Source organism: Ceratosolen solmsi, unplaced genomic scaffold (assembly GCF_000503995.2).
Source record: "Ceratosolen solmsi marchali unplaced genomic scaffold, CerSol_1.0 scaffold19, whole genome shotgun sequence".
NCBI classification, from domain to species: domain Eukaryota; kingdom Metazoa; phylum Arthropoda; class Insecta; order Hymenoptera; family Agaonidae; genus Ceratosolen; species Ceratosolen solmsi.
In genome coordinates, this window is record NW_011948443.1 from 1227217 (window position 1) to 1255112 (window position 27896).

The 27896-nt window shown below is 24.4% G+C and overlaps 1 protein-coding gene across 1 annotated transcript; it reads right to left on the reverse strand.

Moving 5' to 3' along the window:
• Positions 1 to 27286, reverse strand: osp (myosin phosphatase Rho interacting protein outspread). The gene is made up of 17 exons (XM_011504271.1): positions 27127 to 27286; positions 24691 to 24771; positions 22936 to 23001; positions 18588 to 18776; positions 15321 to 15393; positions 12374 to 12643; positions 10236 to 10583; positions 8586 to 8734; positions 8103 to 8243; positions 7764 to 7925; positions 7423 to 7595; positions 5492 to 6438; positions 5251 to 5407; positions 2443 to 4064; positions 1308 to 2205; positions 934 to 1213; positions 1 to 289 (listed from the first exon to the last, which is right to left on the reverse strand). The coding sequence occupies exons 1-17, from the start codon at positions 27163 to 27165 to the stop codon at positions 281 to 283; spliced, it is 5604 nt and encodes a 1867-aa protein (XP_011502573.1). The 5' UTR covers positions 27166 to 27286; the 3' UTR covers positions 1 to 280.
• Positions 27287 to 27896: the final 610 nt, after the last annotated feature.

Below are 27896 nucleotides of genomic sequence, written 5' to 3' on the forward strand. Positions count from 1 at the left end.
TATTTATATCTGTCACTGTTAATTTTCATTATGTAGTGATTCAACTTTTATACCTAGTAGCTTCATTTATATTGCACTTTATTAAAAAATTATTTTAAATAAATAGCATCACATTAAATCTGTGTAATAATGGCATAATTAATCTGATTTTTCTATTAATAATAACTTTTTAAATATAATTTGTATAAACAGTTTTTAAAGAATAATTTATTCTTTTATTAAATATATATTAAAAAGGAAAATTGTCAGCTTCTCTTCGAACATCTTATTGTAACAGACGTTATTGACTCTGTAACATACAAATTAATTTATTTTCAGATTTGATTAAAAAACTAAATTAAACCCAAAAGTAATATACAGTTAATATTAAAACAATGTATTAGTTTTCGAACGTAATTATAAAAAAAGTTTACTACATGGCTGCAAATTATTAAAAAATATTATACTTAAATTATTATATACCTCAAATATATGTCATTAACATTACTTTTATTTATTACAAAGTTATTTGATTATAATAAAACTTTCTAAGTTATATAAAAACGAATTCATTGAATGACCAGTTAATGCTTTATTCAAAGAACTAAATTCTCCAAATGATTAGTAAATAAAATTTCATGTAAGTTCTGCAAATTTTATTTTTATATTTATTGACAAAAAGATTAAAAAAATTCATATTATTTATTTGATTGTAACTTTATAGATTAATTAAAATATAATTATAAATTAATATGATTGTAAAATCATATGTGAAGGTGGATAAAATTTATATATTTTAAAGTATGTTAAATTAAATTTGTTTTTCAATTATTTTAATTTTTTAATACTTTTGCTAAAGGACATAAAACATTGACATACAATTTTTATTTAATTTAACTCATTCTATATGTATGAAGTTTTTAAAATATTTTGATATCTTATGGGTGATTCTACCTTAACTTCTGTTTGATAAATCTCTTCTTCTTCAGTTATTTCATTATCTCTATTTTTTAAAAACTGAACAGTATTGAAACTATTATCATTTGTTTTTCGAATCAAATGTTTACACAATTGTTTATTTCTAGCATCTAATTTCAATATGTATTCTTGAGCTTGAGCTAGTTGTTTTGTTAATGTATCGACTTTTTCCTCTAAAACGGCAGATTTTACACACTTCAAAGAATACTTAGCAGACAATGAAAGAATCTCTTGTTTGATTTCTTTCATTTCCTGTCTGTAAATGAAATATATATACACTTAAATTAATATCAACAAAATCTATTAAATGAAAAAATTGTTATATTGAATTTTTAATTAAAGTTGATTACTCATGTTCTTTATGAAGTATTCCAATATCTTCACGTGCTTGCACTTGTTTAATAAATTTTTGTTTGAATTTAGCAATTTCTTTTTGAACTTCGTGCTCATGTGCTTTTCTCATTGCATCTAATGCTGCCAATGTTGCTTGAGTTTCTTCTGAAAGAGCTTGTTCTTTTTCTGTTCGTAAATTCTCAAGTTCATGACGATGTTTTTCCTCTAATTCTGAAATAACTCGTCGATGAGAATTTTCCATAGCTAATAAACCTTTTTCACATAATGCTCTAAGTTGTTTAATTTCTTCTTTATAGCGTTTTCTCGTTTCAATATCTGTGTCCAAATCAATATTAACTGATCTTTGATATGCAGCTTGAACCTTATTTACACTGACAGACTGTTCAGAATCTATTGTATTCAATTTATATTCTAGTTTCCTAATTCGTTCACGTAATTTGGTTATTTCTTGTTCATATTGTACAGTGAGAGAATTTCTATGATTATCCCATTTATTTTTTATATGCATTAGATCTTTTTTTTGAACACTTCTAAGCTTTTGCAATTCTATAGAATGTTTACTATTAAGCCATTGAATTTTATGTTCTAATTGTTCACATCGCTTACACATCATATTTTCAACGCAATTAGTGATTAGTTTAATTTGTTTACGAATTTCGGAACATTTGTTATAGATACTGACCCAATCTGTTATTATGATAGATAATTTTGGCCAATTGAAATTATCGATTTCTTTACTTATCCTTTTTTTTAAACGTTGTTTTAATTTATCAATATCATTAGTTATATCTATCAAGGTTTGAGCAATATTTTTAATTTGTTCTTGAGATTGTAGTTTATTTAATATTTTGTTTTCATATGCCTTTGAAAACTGTTGATAGAGGTAGATATTTTCTGTTTTATGCACAGGATTATTTTCAAAAGCATAATTTTTATTTAATACAATAGAAAGAATATTTTCCTGCTGGACTAGACTAGATATAAAACTCTTTCCACTATTAATTATTTCATTCTTCATGCAATCTTGCAGAAGAATCATTCTAGCATCGATTAAAGCTTTATTTACTATAGTATCAACATAATTTGTTAACAATTGCTTTAGATCATATTGTATATAAGTATTACTCTTACTTTTCTTTAATTGTTTTATACATTCTTTATAAGCAATTGTTAATTCATGTATAGTATTTTCTATTTCTTGTTTTAATATATTTTTAACTTTGTCTATACACAGTATTAAATCAATATTTTGAGTAAATGAAATATTTTGTTCAAAAATTTGACTACAGCACATGAGATACGTTACTTTTACTTGAATTAATTCTTTACTAATAATTTTTTGTGTATCTTGACTTATTTTATCTTCGACAAATTTATTGTCTATAAGATTAATTTGTTCAAATTTTTCTTGCTTGTACAAACAAAAAGTTTCAATAACTAAGGCTTCAACAAGGAATCTTAATTTTTCAGTTGTATAAGTTATAAAAATTCCATTGATTTCTTTGTGTTTTTGAAACAAAAAATGTAAATCCTTAATTTGCACTGATGAAATTTCTATGGAATTTTCGATAATTTTTGGGAGATTATCTTTAGATACTAATTTATTAACTAAAATTTTAGTAAGATATTGAATATAAATTGTATTTTGGTATATTTTAGACTTAGTTTTATTAACCTTAAATTTTAAGTTTAAAATAAGTTGACTAGTTTCGATCAATCCATTCAACACTGTATTTCTATCTGTTTCTTGTATTACATCCTGAATTTTCTTTAATATAATAAATTCAAAGGCTACTTTTTCTGCAATTAATTTTATTTTTTCTTTATCATTCAATTTATCAATTTGAGTGAGTTTTCGATGTTTTTTCATTACTTCACAAATTATCTTTCTAAAAACATATTCTAATTTAAATACTACTTCATTTATTGAGTTTGTGATTCGGGATTTATTTTGAATTTGTTTGTATTCTGTACAAAAATTGATAATTTCATTTATTGTTTGTGAACACTTCTCTGCATGATCATCTACTTGTCTTGATCTTAAATATTTTTCTAATTGTTTCTTTGATTTAGCTACAGCTCGTTCAAGTTTTCTTAGTCTTGAATTTGTATTAAATAGACTAATTTCATTACATTTATTGAAAATCTTTTCTATTTCACCAAATATACTCTCTGTAATATTAAAAATTTTTGATTTTAGTGTACTCAACTTAATAAACACTTTCATAGGTTGAGAATACGTTACACTATCTAATGATTTTTTACGTAATATATTTATATCCAAATTTTTATTTTTTCTTCTAAGTTCTTTAGTAATATTATAATTAAATTTTTTGGAATAATTTCTAAGTTTAACTGTAGATTTAGTTTTTTCAATTGTACGTATTTTTTGTTCAAAGTTTAATAATTTATCTTCAACTTCATTTGCAATTTGTAATGATTCTCTTTCTTTTAAAGAAAGCGACTTTCGTTTATCCCGAGTTTCTACTCTACTTAATTTTTGTTTTAAAGTACGCATATGTTTTTCATTAGTAGTAAGTTTATTTGTTAAGTCTTGTATTCTTGCAGCCATTAGGTGAATTTGAGCCTGATTTGATTCATTACTACGATTAGCTTCTTGCCTATAAACAAAAGTTTGAAGTTCAAAAGCATCTTGCAAGGCATGTGCTTCTCGTAATTCTTTTCGCATGGCACGTATTTCTAAAATTGCCTTTTCGAAACGACTTCTCAACTCTTCATACTCGTCCATTAAACTAAAATTAAAAAATTTATAAATTAAACAAAGTGTGTATATGAATCAATTTCATACAGTATAATATTAATGAAATTCCTTTTAATTTATTGTTTTTAAAATATTAGTAATATTAATAATCAAAAAATGCTATCAATTAAAATAATTCTCTAAAAAACTATAGGTAACTTATATTTATTTTCATCAAATTAATTGTGGAACTTGGTTCTGAAAAAGAGTTTTAATAATAATGTTTAAAGTAGGAAAAAGTATTTTATATGAAAAATTACACATTTTGTAAACAATACAGTAGTCTAGCTAATATACTACATATATTTGATATAATTTTTAATTAAGCTGCATTATAGATTTATTTATTTAATTAATATAAAATATTATTGAAAATTAAATATTTAATCACAATACTTGAATAGAATATTGTTTTAGCTAATGTAATAATACAGTATGAAATACAATGAAGAACAATTTATCATAACTGATAATAATCTTATAGATATAATTTATTCCTGGTTGAAAAAACGTATCAATTCATCAAAATTCTCAACCTTTAAAATAGGGTACAATGTTATTTGTTTTAAATCATTAAAAAAATAGTTTTCATATTTATAGTTATTAAACTTATAATAGTTATTTGGCTACAAAACTTTTTAAAAATCTAAAAAGAAATGATTAAATCACTATTTATTATATTGTTTTTATAACATATTTTATTGCTTGTATTACTATTTTCTCTTGTTCATTTGTAATCTATTTTACAATCAAATTAATTTATAAAACAAATAATAAATAGAATTCTTTTTATTATTTTACAAACTTAGAACTTATGAAGAATGTATTTTTAATGAGAAGTTTGTTATCGACAGTAGTGAATTTATATTACTGTAGAATATATAATAAATGTGCGTTTTTTACATTTAATAATTGCATTATTATATAAATATTTTATTGTTTTTGAAAAAAAGAAATTTGTTTATTGTTATGAAATATTTATCAACTATAAAAATATGGGTCAAATAGGCTGTACAAATAATGATTTTCGGACAATGTAAAAATGTGAACACGGTTACACTTTTTTTTAGTGATTAATAACATATTTATTATGACACATATAAAATAACTAATTTTATATGAAAAAATTTATTTTTAGTAAGTAAATAAATTGTATAAAAATGTTTACAGTAGCTTACCGTTCTTTGTCTAATGCATTTAGATTAATATCTAAATCAATGTGAGTTAAATCACTGAGCGAATCAAAACTTCTTCCTCGTTCTCTTGATGATGAAAAACAATTTTTACCTTCTAATTCCCTAACTCGGATATAAAGTCGCTCATTTTCTTCAATACCTATAATAGATTAAAATGGAAATATATTTAAAAATAAATTTATACAAATTATTTGAATAAAAAATGTGTCACAATGAAAATAACCTTGTGCTAATCTATCACTGAGAGCTGTAGCTTCTATTTGTAACTGCTCTTGAGTTACATGACTAGAGGAGAGTTCATTTGTAAGGATTTGACATCTCTGAGTGGTTTCTTGTAGTATTTTTTCATTTTCAAAAAACTTGCATTCTATAAGTTTTTTGTCATGATTATAAAGTTTTTTCATTTTATCAAGATCATCCATATACTTCTTCTTCTGTTGTTCAACCGTTTGTATCGCCCTTAATAATTCATTAATCTGTTTTTCTCTGAATAATGTCTCAGTTTTATGCTGCCTGAGCTTACAGATTTTATTTTCAGCATGAAGAAGTTCTTTACGTACCGTATTCAACTGTAACTTTAAATCTTCTATTTCATTTTCCTGGCGCTGAACAATAACTAACAAAAATTTTAATGAAGTTCCATTGCTAATTATCTGATCTTTGAGCATTGTAACTTTATTTTCTAGTAAATCAATAACCAATGGATTATCATTAATTTTAGAAAGGCACGCATTAACAGATTTGTAACTATTACTTTGTTCAGTTTCACTGAGTTTATAGCAAGCTATTAATAGATCCTCTGCTTTAACGCTATCGAACGTACGGTGGTGTGAATTAGGAGGGGCATTTCGTTTATAAACTCTAGAACGTGAACCAGAGTGTGATCTTCTTTTTACTTTAGAAAGAGCTGTTCTAGTAAGAGGTGGTGAGGGTGGTAACTCAGACCATTCTTGTTTTTTAAATTCTGGCCAGGTTGATAGCTTTGCGCTCATTATCCTTTTACAGTTTTGTGTAATAGGTGGCGAGACTAGTATTCTAGACCAGTCATCAGATTCTCGACGCCCACCTTCTGATGCCGTTCGATGTTCTTCATCTGATGAAAACAAAATGGAACGTGACGTTATGGATTCCGAAGTAATCGCACCTTCTTTTTCTCGTTCAATAGCAACTCTAAAATATTTAAATTTAATGAAATACAGGATAACTAAAAATATAAGTTTTTCTTATTATATTTTTCACTGAATTAATAATTCGAACATATATATACAGTGATGAATCAGTAATACTTAACCAAATAAGTACATAAAATTCAAAATAATATTAATAAATATGTAAATATGTGAATAAAATTTGGAAAAAATATAAATAATTTATGTGTATTTTTACTGTCAATATTTTTTATCATTTAATACAGTATTATTATTTAAATAAAATTTTTTTAACGATGATACGAATTTGCTAACATATGTATAATAATATATATAGAATATAATATATATTATTTAATTATAATTCTCTTTTATGTGCATATTATAAAATAAAAACAAGAAATATTAGTTTTCTTTTAATTCTCCAAGTGATTTCAATTGATTTTTTGTTATAAATTTTATTAAAATATTTTGCTAGAGATATAGAAGTTAGTACTATATTTTTTATGAGTACTTGCAGGAGCAATTATGGAACCGCTCAAGTAAATTTGATCATGTGGCATTTATGACTTAATAAATTTAGGTTTATATAAACATTATTTGTGTATTCATATTTTACAGATAGGTATGACAATTTTCTCATGTAAGCTCCCTTTGTCTATCGTATTGAATTTTACAAACTTAGAACAATGAGCGAAAATATGCAAAAACTTGGCTCATGTATGGTCACCCCTCTAGATATAAATGCAATTGTTTGCGTCGTGATCCCAATAATTTTCAATTTTGATAGTGATACATGAATTTCGGATAGTCTTCTCATTAAGTTACTTATTCTATATTATTATATAATTATTTTATAATTAGTTATAATTTTTAAAGACAGTCAATCATTATGTAAAAATCAATTTATTTTTCAATACATAGTTTATAAATTACTTAACTTTATTCTAAGTATCTAATAGTTAAATTTTGAATTGTTTCATTTAATATAAATTTTATTACTTACACTACAGAAGATTGATTATTAACATCCTGTTTCCTTATTTTACATAAAGAGTATGGCTTATAATTGTTTTCCAAAATTGGTAAGTTGGCAGCTCTTCTGATAGCTGATATCCAACTGGATCTTATACCAGCTGTAACTGCAGAGAGGATCATAGAATGTTGTTTATTCCACGTCTGTAAAACAAATAACTCTTAATCTTCAGACTATCTAAAGAATATCTTAATTTAAATAAGAAAAAATATCCAAATTTTTAAGTCATAAGAATAAAAAAAATAAATATAAAATAAAAGAAATGATGTTAAAATAATAACATATTTTATAGAATATATAGTGAAACATACTATTGCTTGAAAACCGTAATTTCTGGTAACTTGTATGGAATTAACAGCTGTTACAGTGTTCAAGTTAATAAATCCATCCATTATACCTTTTTCTTCTGCACCTGGATCTTGATAATACACTAGCTTACATCCAAGTAAAACAAACCAATGCTTATTCCACTCCTAAAGATAAATATCTTGAATTCACAAAATTGTTGTATTGTTATTTTTATACATACATAATACATACATACATATACATATATATATACATACATACATATATATATATATATATATATATATATATGTATAAAATGGTATCTATTAATTAAAACAAATATTCATTTATATACTTACCATATTTAAATTTTGTTTCATTAACCATCCCTTTTTGGCATTTATTAAGTTTTGTATAGGAAGATCTATTCTTAATTCAGATGTTGGAGTATATCTGATATCATAAATATCCAGACCGCACCCATCAGGATCTCCTCGTATCTATTAAATGAATAAAATTATGAATATTTTACCATAAATTTTATTTTAAACAAATATATAACAGATATGCTTAAATAAAGAATTATTCATTTATGACAATCAATGGACTCAAATAATATCAAATTTATTCATAAGCTCTGTTAATTTTTATATTTTTGTTGTTTGTAATGTTTTAATCGCGTTAAATCTGTTTGTAGCATTAAATAATTCAATTGCAAAAAACTAAGATAAACTAAACAAAGTATGGTATATCTTATGAATTATGAACATAAACTGTTTGAATGCAGTATTTTAAATAATTGCAGTTATAAATTAGAAATAAGAAAAATTAAAAATACTTACAAGTTTCTCTTCATGTGCAATAGTTGTAGCTTCTACATTTTTTGCTGAATTGGAAACTTTCGGTAACGTTAGCGTATTCATGATATAAAGCAGTTTATCTACGGTTTCTTTCTCACGTTTTAAACAAGTTCCACTGCATGCATCGTCATCTAAAATTATGTATAGTAAAAATTATTGTGATTAATTATAGTTCTTTTATGAATTTATCTAAAAATGCATACACTTTATTTACGATCAGGAGTAAGTTATTTGAAATTTTTATAGAAAAAAAAAAAATTAATTTATTATAATATAATTTTAACAAAATACATGATAATGAAAATATTTTTGGTGTTAACTTCTGAATTCAGAAATATTTATTTCATTTCTGTCTTAATTATTCCTTTTCTTTCCTCTCTATCATTCTCTTTTCTTGATAAAAATAGGAATAGTTAGTACTTTCCTACCAGGATAATATTAACTGTATGTTACCTGATTCGATATTTCACTCTTTACATATATATATATATATATATATATATATATATAAAGAAGATGCGGTGATTTTTATATGATGATTTTTACAGGATATTTATATTTTGTAGAAACTATATATTTAGTCGAATTTAACACAACAAATTATTATTGATGATATTTGTACATAATAAAATCTTACAAGTTTAGTTTAGTTTTATATAAAAAATATTGTTTCGCTTCTTAGAAATTAGTTGGAATAAATCTCATATTGTTTTAATATAAAAATAGTATAATAAATAGTTGAGAACAAAGTCCAATACAAATTTAAAAACTATGATTGCTTAGGTGTTCTTATCTTCTCACACTCCCTTCCCAGCCCAGAATCCCACGAAGGTTTGAAATGATCACATATTTTTGTTATATGTCGTAACATCGCAGTATGAATAAATTATTATATATATTGCTAAAAATTATGTATAATATAATACCATACTTATTAGTTGATATATTAGCGCGCATTATCAAATGAATATTTGTTAAAAGTTTTAAAGGCGTGTGCATTTGAATATAGACATTAAAGAAATGAGTAATAAAATACTAAAATATGCAATGAATTAGACATAAAATACTTATGACGCGGATACCAAATTCATGTTGTGGATATGCCGATGCACCGATATAGTAAATGTGAATGACTATGTAACAATTAAAAATGGTATTCGATGCAACATTGTGTATATTTGTACACAAAATTTACGTAATAAATATAAAAAAAAAATGGGTGTAAGATGTATGTATAATATATGAATTGTGAGTATCTATTCAGTATGTATCATTTAGTATATATCCAAAATATTTCATCAACAAATAGTAAACTAACATTTATTGTAACAAAAATAATTAAAAGAGGAAATATATCATGTAAAAGAGAGAATAATAACTATATATCTGCAAATATTCTATATGTGCAGAGAAGAGTAAATAGAAGCACCCGAAACATTTTTAGTAATAATAGGCAAAAACTACTGTAACTAACTTCATAAACGTTTAGTTTAAATAGTTGGAGTTAAAAAGTTACTTCAAAAGTAATAAAAGATTCAAAAATCTTTATTAATGTATAAATTTTTATACATTATATAATTTTTAAAATTATTACATTTCATATACTTCATAAAAGAAAAGAAAGAAACATACTCAATTTTTCATTTATACTAGTTGCAATGTTAGTGTCTTGAGATTTTTGAGGTCTCTGTTGCTGTTGATGTTGATTCATAATTTTTCTATGGCTTTTGTCTTCAATCCTGAGTTTATACTTTGACGAAGATAAAATATTCTTGGTTAATTGATCTTTAAATGATTTATCACTAACAATAGTATTTAATTTCTTGCTAATAGATGGTTTTTCTGAGTTAATGGTAACGTTAGACTTTCCAAGACATGATTTTTGCAAGGTCTCGTTCATAATTTCTGCGGCATTAATTGTTTTCACAGTTGTAGTTAATGGAATTATTGACTTTGATACATTTGACATTACTGCAGATTCTGTATCAGAAAATGGATATAAAACAATAACTGTAATATGTATCAGTATTAATGAACTTATATGTTAGAAATTCCTACAAACTATTACACGGTTTTTACATTTCATACTTCATTTGAATAATAAAGTTACTAAGAAATTCCTATCATTTTGGATATGCTAGAAATTAAAATATTTAAATTCATTAATAATTTGTTATTATCTATACATTGTAGCAAAACATCCTAAGTATTTATAGACAGTAAAATAAATTTTAATATTTTAAAAATATGGTTTTGTTTTACACGTTTAAAATAATATAATATTTAAAATAACAAATATTATTTTATTCATTTCAGTTTTAAACAGGTTAATTTATAAGTATAATATAAGGATAAATTAAAAATAAAATTTTCTTATGCTTTCATTTATTTAGCATAAATTTATCTTATTCATACTATGATTGTAAATGTAGAACAGATAAAAGTAATTATAAGACCATTTAAAAGCTCTCATTCTTTTCTTTATCTATTGGAGAAATTTTACAATATAGATTTGTTTTATAAAATTAAATAAGGAAAATTTTCAGCTTCAAAAGATTTGTTATTAATTTATAAAAAATGCTACACTTCTTATTAATTTATTTAATACGATTATAAAAAGTACTTCATATATCATTCGATAAATACAGTTATTTTTCTATAAAACTTTAATAGTACTGGCTCATGACTATAAATTTTTGAAGATAATATAATGATATTATAGAATAAAAATTTATTCTTTACATATTAAAAAAAAAAAAGATTTTATAACATTACTAAATAACGGTTAAATTTTTAATTTTCATATATCATTTACATTTTATTCAGATTATCAACTAAATAATCACTTAGAGGTGCTTAAAAATTGTCTGATGTTAAAATATTTTACAGAATTTTTAAACAAAAGAAAAAGCTGCTGTCTATTTTCTTTTCTTTGCTTTATCTATTTTCTCAAATTAGCAATAATTTTACTACGCAAGGTAGTACTGTTTATAAAGTGTTTCAAGGCTTAATTAATCTCTACTCAATCTTTTTAAACAAAAGAGCTAATAATTTGAGTACATTTAAAAGATACAAATATCTACAAACCAAATTGCTCACTTTTATTTTTAAATAGACAAATTTTATTCACATATCTATTAAATAAAATAATTATGAAATAAGACAAATTAAATATATAGTTAAAAATAAGAAAATATTAAGAAAATATATAAATATAGTTGCATAATATTTTTAATAGAATACTAGTGTTTTTAATATACATCATCATATTTATGTTATTTTATACTAACGATAATTTTGTTTATAATATTAATGATACTATATTTAGAAAGTGTTTCCTTTTAAAATCAACAGTTAAATATATTACCTTTTGAATCAATTTAAAAAAATAAATTTAAATGAATCTTATAATTTAAGTTAGATTTACTTATTGAAATAATTGATAATTGAATTGGTATTTAAAAATATGTAAATTTTTAATGTTGAATATTTATTTTACATTATACTTTGTAATTTACATGTAATAGAATTTATTATAGTATGTAAAACTTTTTATTATACTATGTAAAATATGTATATATAAATAGTTATAAATTGACTGTATATTTCAAATAACATATAAAATGCTAATTAAATGATAGAAATTAAGAAATGATTAAATCCCATGTAAAAAAATATTTTTAATTTTGCATTAATATTTTAAAGCATATAATAAATAACATAAACTTATATTTTTGGTTATTAATGCTTATAAACCTTATACAACTTACGATTTGGATGTGTAATATTACTAGTGGATTTTGGTGTTGCAGAAGATGACGATGTTAAGTATAGTTGTAGATTATTCCCAACACCTTTTCCAGGATTTACGATAGGAAATTTTAAACTATTTTTTTTTGTAAGAACATTAGAATTATTGACTATTGAAAACGTTGGACTGCATAATTTATTGGTTGTTTCCAGCATCCACGGACTGTTGGGAGTTCGAGATTCTGATTTACAATTTTGGTATCGTGATTTCAATGGATTAGGTGTATTACCTAATAAGATTTTATACATATTAGATATAATAAATGCTAATTTAATTTCGATTTGACTAAGTGAAGAGTAAAAACAGTGGAAAGTTGGGAATGGAATGATTGGAAGAATTTTTCAATTAAAGATAAAACTATAGTAGTAATATAGTAGAACTATAGTATATATCCAATACTATTAGATTTTCGCAACTCAGAGAAAATAAATACTTTCTGGAGAAACCACATTCTAGAATTTCTGATAAAAGATAAACTTGAAAAATCATTGTAAAAATATTGTCAATATTACTTACCATAGAAATTCATTGTATACTAAATATCAATTAAAAAATTATAAGATTATTAGTCTGATATAGTTTATTTTAAAAGCAATGTAACATTTAAAATATAGTAATAAAAGAAAGATACACAAATTAATGAACTATAATATAATTCTTAAATCATAAGCAATTAATTTATGACAACGTAAAATTAGTGTGTATTGCATTGATCGATGTAACTGACTATATTTAAAATGAGACAAGTGATATATTAATATTCCTAGCATGCTTGCAGAGTTTTGCAAAATGTACAGGATATTTGTAAATATTATAGAAGCAATCATGGCAACCTCAAAAATGATAATTTTTTTGTTAAATATTCTTTTTAATCTATGAAAAATAATAGTGTATAAAAAAAGTTGAAAAAGCATATCTAAAATTTGGCTCTCGTATATGATTGTATTTACCGCAGGTGATATATTTTTATAAGTTATTATCTTGAACATAGTTAATTAAATAAAAGGGCTTTACTTAATCACTAAGACATATTATGGTATGTAATGGTTTAAAATCAGATTAGGAAACTTAAGGGTAAAATCTTCTGATTAGCGAGTTAGACAAAACTTTATTTGCTGAATCATTAGTACTATGGTTATTAAAGTTGCCCATGAATAATTTCAGACTGTATGAATAGTTCAAGGCATCCAAGTTCACGCATAATTGACATGATCTCGAGAAACCTGATTATTATTATTCATCTATTTTTATATTTGTTAAAAAAGTAAAGTGCAAATATATAACAATATTAAAAAAAAAGATATATCACTATTTACTCTATATACTTATTTTTAATGATCTTAGCAATATTTCACTACGTATAAACGATTATATTGTTCTTAGTTATTTTCTTTTTATAATCTTGAATAAAATATATGTATAATTATATATTTATAATTTAATACAAAAAATATTAAGCCTTCTTTTTAATATTAATTTATTAACACATCTTCAAAATTGTAATATTAAATTTTTTTTAATTAAAATATAAATAAAATTTCTTGCTTTAAGTATAAAAATTAAATCAATTTAATTTAAAAGTCTAATTTAATATTATTATTAATGCTTGTAACTTCGAGGTATTCTAGAATCCAGTAAAATCGTTTTATTAATTTTTGTATAAACTATATTTTTTTTACAAATTATAATTACTTAAATTTTTTTAGTTTGAAATTACTTCAAGAATATATCAATAATAGTTTAATATAATCGAGGATAAGACTGCAATACCATAATCTCGCTATAAATGGATCTGTAATAAGATTGAGGTCTTTTCGTCCTATAAATGGATCAATAATTATTTTTACTGAATTGAATATATTTATAAAGATTTTTTATTAAAATTTTTGCAATAATGTATTTATTAAATTTGTTTAGTATTTTTTATTTTCATTATTATGATAATTTTGTAGAAGTCTCTTCTTATATGTAATTTTAGTTGTTTTTATTTTTTCACTTAATCAAACTTGGAAACAACAAACTCTTCAAGGTGCAAAAAAGAGCTAAATAATTGAAAAACGAGACAATCATTATTTTATTTTTAGTATGATGGTTACTAGTAACAACGGATAAGTCAAATAAAAGATATCTACATTTTATATTAAGCATAATTTCACAGATTAAATGAATATCTTTCTTTTATGAAATCACTAAAACATAAATTTAAATTACCGAAATCTTTTGCAAATTAAATGAATAACTGCGAATATGAAATTCATTTAAAGAATAATTGGAATCTGTTGTCTTAATTAAAGATGCTCTTTTTTCTATTTTTTTTCTCGAAATTGTAATTTCTTTAAATTCTTTTAATGATTAAACTATTGATTATTAATATTATAATAAACTTCATACATATTTCATCCGAAGGCTATCGCAGTTCTTACTCTTAAGGATAATATTTAAATTCCTTAAAAACGCGATGCATTAATAAATTTTAATTATTGGGATTCCCAATAATTAAACTTCAAATTAAAATCAAATGTTTTATTTTCAGTGACTTCTAAACATTTGTACTCACAACGCCTATCCAAGGCACCATAAAAAACTGTGTAGTTTTAGAGTATTAATGTATAATAGTTATATAGTTTGGTTTAAGATAGAGATAGCTAATTAGAGTACATTTATTAATACGGTAAAATATTACTAACATAATTAGATTACTTCTGTATAATACACACGATTGTAAAAAATTATGATACCATTTATAGAAATGTATATGGACAATTTTAATGTAAATATAAAATATTAATTTTTTTTTTTAATTTTTAATAAGTTTAAAAATAATTTTTTTTTAATTTTCTAATATTATTAACTAAGCTTATATTATTTTCATTATACTGAAAAAATAAAACAAAAATGAGACTTACTTCGCACCATTGGTTTGATTTGAATTAATTTAGCTTGTCCGCCGGGAAATGTAGTATTTCGTTTATGCCGAATCTGTCATTGAAAAAATAAATATTTATACATTAGTCACTAAATATTCTAAATAATAATCAAAGGAATCTAAAGTAATTTTTTACATAAATTATGTTTTTTACCCTTTAAGATACATTAAATACATTATTGAAATTTATTAATTATTCAGGATTGAACTACCTAACAATAAAATAATTTGTTTGTTATAATACGATTCCGATACATTATATTTAGCTTAAGGCGTAATATTTGAATTATACGTTACGAAAATTTCGCTGGAAATTTAAGCCGCGTGCTATGTCTGCATAGCAACAAAATTAGTTCCTGGAACGTACTAAATCTTACTTTCAGAGAATTCACTAGAACTTCCAAGAATTACAACGCTAAATGTACGCAATCATATTTAAGGAGCAACGAATGGAGAAGAAAATCAGTCTTGTTGAGTAATTCAAATGAAATTAGTGTCAGTCATACCACTGAAAGTTGAACTCGTCTAAGGGAATCCGTGCAAGGTATAGTCATTTGTTTATATTGATTATTCTATATTGCTGGTCAACTATCGGTGCGTCCTCCTCAACGTGACGATAGTTAGATCGCATTAAGGGCGACAACATAGATTGGCATCTACAGCAATTTATCAATACTACACATAATTTCTTGCGGTCCGCGCCAACACTATCGGTTAGGCCCCTGCAACTTGATTCTTATCAGACCGCTAAAGAGGGCGCCGATACTGACTGGTAGCCTCCGCCAAATTCTCATTACTGCGGCAGAGCGATGATATTATCAGTCACGCCTCTACGACTTGGTTCTGAGCAAACTACAAGAGGGCGTCGAAATTCCGTAATAGTCCTCACTACCTTCACGAGCCGGACAACGCTCATTAAATTCTATCCCCGATTCAAAGAACTAGGTATTCGCGAGCCGAACAACGCTCCGTAAAATTTATTGCCGAATTAGACGTTTAAGTAGTCGCAAGCCCGACAGGGCTCTCTGGAATACCATTGCCTAATCAATTGTCTAATGATTCACGAACCGGAGAGACTTCTTCAAAATAGGGACTAAACCGAGTGCCCAGTACTCCCAACTCACCCTTCAGCCTTGCACTCCAGGACAATGTTTTATAGTTCAAGGTTAACTGTCTAATCACTACGAACTCTACAATTCGCACTACAATCAGTAACACCAACATCACTTTAACAACTGCTTAAATGAAGGTCACTAAAACCAATTGTGTTTGCTTTGAATTGATGCATTAACCCCCCCCCCCATCACCATTAAGCTGATGGTACGGTCTAATCCACCCACCTTGATCTGTGATCATACTGGTAGCTGGAATTTCAAACATTAATTGTTTTATATTAAAATTAAGTAATAAGAAAATTAAATATTAAAATTAGATGAAGTAAATATAAACGAGTACAAATAAAAATATAAAAATAATTAAAATCTATAATAATTATGCTAATAATAACATTTAAATTTGTAACAAATTTGTTCGTTTTTTTTATTAAAGATATATTAATAATAAAAAGTAAATGTACTGAATTACAAATAAAGCATTATTTAGCATTATCCAGTTAGCAATAATACTTTGTCTGACTTTCTGTCACTGAAACAGGTATAAGTAAAAAATATTATTTAAATTGAAAAAACTCAAGACAATAAATATTTCTTGTTTTATTCATTTGTGAGGTTAAGAAAACTCAAAATCTGGAAATCTTGAAATTTAAGCAATTTGTACACTTGTCAGTAAAACTACCAACCAGATTTACAGAATTAGATAACTGCATATTAAGTGTATTATACAAATTTTATTTTCAGTTCAACTTATTTACATGCGTTCTCGGTGCGTGTAAATTAAGTTTTCATCATATTTACTGTACATTTTTCCCAGGGGATGGATCTATGTTATATAATCGATGAAAAAACTACAAGGTGCCGCACTAGGCAAAGCCTGCAGATATCACGAACTGCCACCAAGAGTACAAAATCTGCAGAACTCACAAGGTAAAAGTTCCATTCCTTAATAATGGTAATTATACACAATATGCTTCATAAGGCAAAGAACTGTAGAGCGACTAAGCGCACACAATTTGCAGACACATAAGAGGCAACTTTAGTTCCCAGAAGATAGACTTACAAGGCACCGTACGCAGCAATATCTGCAGACCAAGATGAAGTGCCATTAAGAGCACACCAGCAGAGCCTACAAGGTAAGCAATAAGCCATTAACATAACAAACTCAAGCTACTACCACATGACACTACACAAGGAAGCGCGGGGGCTTACGACCTCGCACTTCTACGTGTACAATTACACCACTACGCGCAACACATGAAGAGGACCAGGGGAGCTACACCCTCCTACCTATACATGTAGTTCATGTTACCACCACGTAGCAGCCATAAAAAAACAGCAAGACAGATAAAAATCCATCATCAACATTTAGAATTATTATAGTGTAATTTAACGGGATGACAGCAATAAATACTAATAAATAAAGTATTAATTATTGAATACATGCACTATCCTGTCTACTTGCCCGCAATCCTCCCATAAACGATTTAGGAGTGTCATCTAACTGTAGATATTTGGCTCTGCTAGTACGCTACTCTATTTTTAGACACTATGAATAATAAAATCTTTGGGACCATTTACGTATTTTCATAAGTACAACAGAATTTACTTTGCAATGTCGTTAATTTTATGATTTTAAATAAGAATTCGGAATAAAAATTTTCAAGTTAAGCTAAAATTATGCCCAAATAAATGAATAATTATTATTTAAAATATAAAAACCATTTTTTTTTTAATTTTATTTTTTAAAATACAGTATTTTTTTTTAATAATTAAACATTAATATTTTATATGAATATAAATATATTTGAAATATTTTAATTATATTAATAAAACATTTATTGTTAAAATAATGAGTTCCTGGCTTAATGTGAAATAATCATTTGTCGGCATTCTTTGATTGTTAGTAGATATCTGATTTAATCATAAAACATTAATTGTATTATTAATTTTATTGAGTTTTAAATGCGATACAAAGACAGATTTATTCTATATACTCAGGTTTATATACAATTATTTATTATTATAATTATAATTATTTATTATTATAATTATAATAATAGTATCAATAAAATTTTTTATTTTTATTTATAATGCAAGAATAATAAAATATAAATAAATTTCTAACAATTTACCTTATTTCTTATGAAAACTTGGAGGATATCGGCCCACCAACGTGTTTCTTCAAGACAAGTACCTTTGATGAATGTTACATGTTCCTGTGACGTAATGGCAAGACTGTTTGGATGTCCAGTAACGTCTTCCGCTGTCGTTACATCTAAAACTCGAGCCATATCAATTCTTGCTTGTGGCACTGTTTCTGGCTATAATAGTTACAAACTCTGATAATTTTTTGTATTTAGTAATACACTACAAATCATATATAAAGACTGTTCATAAATAATATTCAATAATAACAAATTATGTAAAGTAATATCAATAAACGTAGAAAATTATCAAACTCTAATATACCAAATAACAAACAAGAATTCAGTTTCATCACTTGTGTAGATACATTAATGTTTTGAAAAACCATCTTTTTGGAGCAATAAAACCTGTATTAAAATAAAAATTATAAAAGAAAATATGTAACTTGAACCTATTCATATATAAATTAAAATACAAATTAAAATAAAAGGCAAGTTTCATATAAGTCTAAATATAATCAGTAATGATATATTCTGTTATTGACGTTATTAATTATTAATACTTTAGAAATCATATTATACTAAGAAAAATTAAACACTTTATTTCAAAAGCTTAGTTAGGCCAGGTCCTAACAGGGTACAGTATTATAATGTCAATGCAGCTTATAAGTGCGTGTTCAAATAATATCAAACGGTTATTATGAATTAATTATATGCTTTAAAAATAAACCTTTGTCTTTATAATATATGAAATCTAAAATATGTATGAAAATATTGTCACAAATTTAGAAACATCTGCAAATCGATAGTGAAATGGAATGTGACAAAATTAGAAATTTATATATATATTTTTTCAGGGAAAATATTTATTGATTTTCTTCAGTTTTTAATAAATACTAAAACAATTTTTAATGGAATAGTCATAATATATGATAAGCTGCTAATGATATTTACTTTATTTAATTATATATTTTATTGGTAAATAATAAACAAATTTTTAATTAAAAATATATTATATTCCTAGATTTATATATATGTTAACACGATTTCAAAGCTTATTTAAAATGAACAGGTTATATTAATGTTTGTTATAAATGGCTATATACTATCTGTTTGATTTTTATAGGTTTGTTTTATGGCTGGAACTGCCAATTCAATAGTTGAGTTGATTAGTCTCTCGTCATGATAACTTAAAAGGAAATAATAAGTGGAAAGGCTGAAAATTATTATGTATTATATATTTGTAGTAAAAACAATGTTTATTATTTGTTAAATATTATAATAGTATTGCATTGTTGTTGAGAGAGAGAATTATTCTATTATAGTAGTGAGGGTGTTTCCTTGCGTTCTTGATTATTGTAGATGCTGTAGAAATTATTGTGTATCGTGAGTGTTGAGGCTATGCTGACATTAGCCTGTGTAGTCAATCATGCTCATGAGGTAGCATGAGAAGATGGTGTTTGAATTAAGTATGCTTGATAGATGGAATAATTATACTTGATAGACTGTAAGATGTTTTGATGGAAATTGGTGGGTAATCAACTATGTCTTTAGTTATAATGGGAACAGTATAAAAGACTAGTCACAGGCAGGAGTCATAAATGACTAGCCTTCGAGCTTTGAAGGACTTGATGAAATGTGTTTATAGTCGATTATTAGATATATTGTTGTCTGACCTTGACAATGTGCTTGACGTATTACGTCACTTTTGTCGACTCTTGCGGGCCTGTACGGTTTCGAAGTGTTAGTTCGAGAGAGCGTAAGTTTGCCCGTGTGACTAGCTTATTTAATAATATAACTGCCGATAAGGTGTGTTTATTTACTGCGTAGCTGATGTGTCCCTTTTGATCACTATACCAATTGGCATCATTGTAAAATCAGTACCTAATCTTGCTGATTTCTTTTTATTTTTAATGCACGTGTATTTTTAAGTAGGCTGCCGAATATGTGGCCACGTGTCGTCGTCACAGTATATACTAAAACATTGAGTGGTAGTAAATGGTAGTAAACTGGCTTCAATCTCGAACACTATCAATTGAATAGATTAGACGCACGCTGACAATTCAATACCAATCAGCAGAAATGTTAGGGATTAGTAAATTTTTATTTATAATTGATTAACATAATAAATTTTAATTATTACAAAACTTTATATATACAACTTTTAAAGTTTTCAATTCTTGTTACTTTAAAAGAGAAAAAGTACGTTATTTTCTGAATGGCAATAATAATGTCTAAAATAAAAGTTTATATTATATTTTTAAAAATAAATTCACTATTAGAAATATACATTTTGAAATTTGTACAATAACAATAACAATATAAGTGTATTTTACTAATAAAAATAAAATTTATATAAGCCTAATATTTCATATGCATACAAAATTTTTTATTGAAAGATTCTGTTAATCAATATTAAAATGTAACTATTAATATTAAGCATTGAAATAGTAATATACATTTGGATTATAAAATAATTTAAAATGTTAAAATATCATTTAAGGGTTGATAAATATTTATTTTAAAAGTTTCTTTTTTTATTGATTCGTTTCAGTAATATAAAACCATAATGTTATTAAAACAAAATAATTTTCCAAAAAATGTTTGTAATTTTGGGATATTATTATTAAACTGTTACTTTAAATAGTAATAAAACATTTGTAATCTAACCTTAAATAGAAAAAAAGGAAAAAAGTTTTAAATGAAAGAAATGTATGTAAAGCTGTTGTAATTAGTGACCGAGTAACACTAGGAAACTTACATAATATTGTTACTATAATTAGTCAAACTGTTCACATAATATTGTTCCTTATCATTACTATTGGCAATAATCAATTAATATTTGTATTTGCTATTTTCAATTAAAATTAATAATATTATAAATTCGTAAATATGAAACATAACTATAAATAATTAAATCATTAATTTCTAATCATTAATTATCTTAGCTTATAGGGACAAATGTATTTATAACTACTATTTATGATTAAAGTTGATAAGAACTTATATAGTGAGTTTAATTATATTAATCTTATAGTAATAAACAAATTCGTTGGTTTATTACGCGATGTTGTTTAGAAAAGATATGCATCTGTTTTACAAAGTATAATGTATACACATGTAACGAACCATATGATTATTGTCTCCAACAGTTAAACATTCCAAACTTTTCTATTTTATCTATAACCAAGTATTAAAATTAGACTGTTTTAATTTGACTACTTATTTTGATGCACTTTGATTGTGCTTTAGAGAAATTATATTACATTTCATTTAAATGTGATTAAAACAAAATTATATTTGATTAATCTGAATAATTGTATTCGCTATACTAGCGGTTTCAGCAAACATTAAATGTTGGGCATAATTTGATTTTATCATTCTATAACATTTTAGATCAATCCATAGGCATTCAAATGAGAAGTCTTTTGATACAGATGCTTAATCTAATTTAAAACCGAACAATACTTCGTATTTCAAGAAATTAATTAACTTAAATAAAAATGTTTCCTAAAATAACAATTGACAAAAATTATCTAATATTTAGGTTTTCCATGAAAAGATGAAGTTCTTCAGTTATGACTTTCTTTCAAAATTTTATCGATTCAAACTTACTTTCATTTACTATGTCTTATAATTTCTTATATATCGAATTTTTTTTATTTAAACCACAAAATTAGTTTTTTATGTACATTATAAATGTGTAAAATAAATTAAAAAATGTTATCTTTATAAAACTAAATGACAGTTTTTATAATATAATACGAAATCATTTATAAAAAAAATCGATATTGTAATTCTTCAATGGAAATAATATTCAATTTTAATAATTCCAATGCAAAAGAAAATAAGATGCATTTAATAGATTTAATCATTAAAACGAATATTCACATTTTATATCAAATGTTAATACATCAAAGTCGTTCTAAATTTTTCGATATAATGTCAAAATTCAATCCAACTGTTTTTTAGAAGATAATAAAATATAAAAAAAGTGTAATTGTAATGTTTTTCTACAATTAAATGCAATAATTTATTCAATACATTTTATTATTCGGAAATACATTACATTTGAATATCAATGATGTTACCATAATAATCGAATGTTACTAATTAAGTAATTCAATACCGTAATCGACATTTTGATGAAAATTTTAATTAATTTAATACAATTCAACAATTGTGAATGAACTTGAATATATTTTGAAAAATGTTAGCACTAGTTGACAATAACTTTTAAAAATTATTTACACTAGTTTTCATTAGAGAATAAATTTGTGCATGTAATTCTAATAGCTACAAAATTTATTCTATATTTATAAATTTTATTACTTACGTGTTCATCTACAGAGTAAGTTAATTCACCATCATTATACAGCACAAACCATCGTCGTTGCCATCTCTAAAACAATATAAATATTGATTAATATTTACTCGAAACATAATATATATATAAATACCATTTATTGAATAAAAATAAATAAAATATTTTAAAGCATTTTTCTGAGATTATAATTATTTCATTTAATATTACAATTATTTTTTTGTATTTATACAAGTTTGTTTATTACATAAATAATCGTAAGTTCAATATTGAAATTAGATGCTATTTTCTTATGTAGAACTATTTGAGTATACTGCAACTTGCTTATTCAGTTTGTAATAAATAAATATTGTATGGATCAGTACATATAAAGTATAATTAAAAAAAAAAGTAGTATAAAGTGCATTAAAATTAAATAAATTATAATACACTGGTCAATTCTGATATCATTTCAATTATATATAGTTTTTAGTTGCTTAATATATTATTAATAATAATTGCATATACATAAAAAAATTAAGAAAATTAAATAAAATTATTTTTCGAATGTAATATTCAAATAAGAAAATAACTTTCTAAAATAAGTTTCTGATCGCTATTTGTTCAGGATTGGAGCACTTTCCAAGAACTTTGGTTCTCAGAATTTTTATAATCTTTTTAGGTCTCGAAATCGTAAACATTTGATTTCGAAAATTCTCGATCATTCTAAAGAGTTTGCGTTCGAAGTCCTATAATGATTATCTATTCTCTGCATAACAACATTCTCCAACCTATAAAGCTTGCTTTCCTAGAATTCTCGAAATCCTGTACAAATCTCGCGTGAGTATAATGCAAGCACGGGACAAATCAAGGTTCGCTCTCTTACCGGGGACGCCGCAGTACTTGCTTGAGCTACCTAGGAGGAAACACGCTATACTACAAGACATCACTACATATTATTTCTCTATTTTAGATCAAGGCACCATAACTTCTGCACTACATCTGTATCAAGACGTCACTACATTCTGTGCTACATCTACATTAAAACACCAACACGTGGCACTACACACGGAGTGTCCAGAGATTTACGATCTTTCACTTCTCAGTGTAGTAACCCTCCATCAAACGCACTACACGAAGCGGATCCGGAGATTTACAACCTCCAACCTTGACTTGCAGTGCATACTACCTCTACGTGTAAAATCACTAAGGAACGGCAAAATCAAAATCTCACCATCAACGTAGAGTCATAATCGTATTTTTAAATTAAAACTCAATAAACAACACGAAAAGCAAATGTGTTGAAGCATTAACCTCTCCACTTACTCACATTAAGCAGTAAAATAGTGGACATGGTCTAATCCAACCACCTTGGTCCTTCGACCACTGGGTCACTGGAATTCCAAACACTATTAAGGTATAAACTATAGGTGTATGGAGATGTTCATAATCTATAAAGTATAACGGCAATTCTTTATGACTCAGAACTCAAGCATGAAGAAATCGATAAAGCTCAATAATATGGTTTTAGGAAAAAAAAATGTTAAAAATGAATAAAATAATAAACAAAATAATATAATAATTGAATATATAATTATAAAAATAATAAATTAAAAGTAACTATTTTATTCTATAATAGGTAATATTTTTTTAGATATTAAATAAAGGTGTAGATTTCATGAGTTAAAATCTTATTTATAGTGAATATTGTAATACACACATTTCACAAAATATAATTATGAAAGTTTTAATTACATTGCTGAAAATTATAGTATTGTAAGTACTTACTTTAGTACGGTTAAGTGGATTTGAAAAGTCCCATCCTGGTGCTACAAATAAGTATCCACATTTGAAAATTTTTCTTATAGCCTATAACAAAAATTATGGTTTTCATTCAATATTTTAATAATATTCATTATAAAATATATCTATATTAAAATTATTATTTAATAATATAACTATGTTTTCTAGACAAAAGGAATTTCATTTATGCTGTATATTAAGTAATTAATTTTTTGTAGTGGGAATGAAGAATCATTTATTACACTTTTTAATAAATAAAATATTAATTGTATTTAAAAATAATAAAAATAGCATTCTATAATATATATTTTATATAAACGTATACAAATTATACATAAATATAAAACAAACACTTATTAAAATTTATCTTCTAAACCCGTAATATCATAAAATTGTGTATTGTGTACTTACATTAAAATGAATTGTATATTGATGAAAAGTATTAAAGAACTACCACAAATATCTTACAATTTTAATATTATTAATAATATTTACAACCGAAAAAGAGCATATATTGTGTAAATTATGTTGTGGAAGTAATAACAAGTTTTATTAGTTATATACACTGATTTATAATTAAATTGTAACATAGTAAAATATACTATACCAAAGTCATTTGTTTATATCCATTCTAAAAACATCTATAACATTTATCAAAAATTTATTTCAAAATACTTATATAATTCAATATAAAACACCAAGAAACACTTGATCTATTTATAAATAAATTATATACAGATTTAATTTATAAAATATAGTTGTATAGATTCTTACAACTCAAAAGTTAAGTAGCATTTGGTCTTTAAATTAAATTATTGAAGAAGTTATAAAAATTACACAGGATAAAATATACAGATATGAAATATTGTAGTATTTAAGGATGGAGATTAAAAGAGACTTTTATTGAATTAAGAACATAAATTTTATGGGCTATTTTATGAAAGGAAAATTAATGTTAGAAATTATTTTATTCCAAATTATATATTTTTATATAAATAAAACATGAATAATTGAAATTTCTATAAACTTAATCGCTTAAAGAATTATATTATTTCATTATAATTAATTTCAAAGAAAAATACCATATGAAAAAATTCCTTGTTTTATGTTAGTTTTATATTATTTGCTAATTTTATACAATAACAATAACAAATTGTATACAATTTACTAACTAATTTACTATACTTTCTCTATTTTGCCCTTTTGTACTATCATTAAATAATAGTTCTATGAAAATATTAATCTTCATCATAATAGTTTAAGAAATAATATACTGCATGATTAAGAAGATCACATACTAATAGAAGTAATAATCACATTTACTAAGAATCTTGAACATATATATGTTTATGATACACAAAATATATTTCTGCACTATTGTGTAAAACCTAAATATTTAAAATGAAAAATTAAATTTTGATAATTTGTTTATAATGTATTATGCAAATATTTTAAATGTATAAGTAATTTAGTTTATATAATTTAGTAGTTTTGTAATAAATTTTTTTATTATTTTATTACCTATAAATAAAATATTTTCTTGTAATTCTAATCTGATTCAAATAGTTTAAGAAAATACTAATTAGAGTATTAAAGTAGCAATGAAAAGTTATATTAATACACATATGATACAATTATGATAGCATAAAAAATGATATAATAATATAACACATTTTATCATACAATTAATACAAAATTATAAAGAATTTTCAACATTTATATTAATTAGTTTAAGTATTATAATGATTTTAATTATATCGACTGATATTAAATTAAAACTACATAAATTTGAAAAGAACAATTTGATTATTAGATATTAATTGTTACTTTTAATTCTAAATAAGTAATAACCTTGTATAAACTTGTTTAAATCATGAAATAATTTTAAAATGTTTCAAAAGGAAATACACATAATCAAATATTTTTATAAATTTTATATTATTATATTGTAATCACTCTTGACATCATAGAGTTTGATTTTAAATATTTTAATCTATGTTTATTCTTTATTCTTATAATTATTTTATATAATTTTTTATATTTTTAATGTATAAAACAAAATTATAATTGACATATTCAATTTATAAAAATAATATGCCAACAATGCATTGATTGATGATATAATCCTAATACATATGTTTAAGTATTAAACTTTATGCTTTTTTATTCTCACTAATACACTTATTATCTTATTACAATATTACATGCATTTAATACATACAAAATAGAAATTAAAAAAAAATTTTAAATATATTTTTGTCTTTTTTCTTATTAAATAAATTTATTGATTAAATACAGAATATAAAAAATTAAAAACAAAAAAATTCAGACCACAACACATTTAAAATATTTCTATATATCATGTGATTATACTAACAAGGTACTCCTATAAAAAAACATGTTTTTGCGATTAGTGCTCACCCTATTACTTTCAAGAGCTGCAATACTGTGTTCCTCCATTTGTTTGAAACAGCTGCTACATTTATTCTTGTTGAATACATTAGGTGCAAATTTTTTGCATTCTACGCTAATGCTTTTAGCGCTATAGACTAAGTTACCTGACATTGTAACAAAATGTTACAGTCCAAATATGAAGGTTTAGTGTCCGTGTACCATTGTCTGTGATGTATCCAAGAATCACGAATATCAGGTTACACTCGTAAAATTAGACACAATCTTATATAAAATATACGCTTTTTATTTTTTCCTCTTTATTGTATTTGCCTACATTCGACTGTGTAAAATAGTGTTCTATAAAAAAAATAATGAATTTGAATATTAAATGAGTCACACATTTCATTAAGTCTCAAGCCATGTTGGTTCAATACCAACATCAGTTTAAATTTCTTCTGCTCACTTGTAATCGTTATAGTCGTGCTGTATCACAGGTTATATTTGAACACTATTCTATTACACTATACAAAATTATAAAAATTTGATTATGTTTAATGTTCAATATTTACCTCCTACAAAACCACAGCTGTACGATAAAAGTTGGCTAATCGCCACAAACCTGCTGCCCACTAGAAACATTGACACATCTATCCACTCATACACTCGCATCATTCTTATTAGCTGAGTTTCTTTTGACTAAAGTTATTATTTCCAATTTTATTCGGCGTTCCATTAGATTTCAAAACTGACTATTTATTTGTCTCTTTTTGTATTAGTTATTTTGTACTCTACTTCTT

Excerpts from the sequence above, each read along its gene's own strand:
- osp (XM_011504271.1), bottom strand. The coding sequence starts at position 27,165 with ATGGAGGAACACAGTATTGCAGCTCTTGAAAGTAATAGG. Across the intron at positions 18,777-22,935 it reads CTTACTCTGTAGATGAACAC|CCAGAAACAGTGCCACAAGC; the intron begins GTAAGTAATAAA and ends TAACTATTATAG. Across the intron at positions 12,644-15,320 it reads AATCAAACCAATGGTGCGAA|GTAATACACCTAATCCATTG; the intron begins GTAAGTCTCATT and ends AAATCTTATTAG.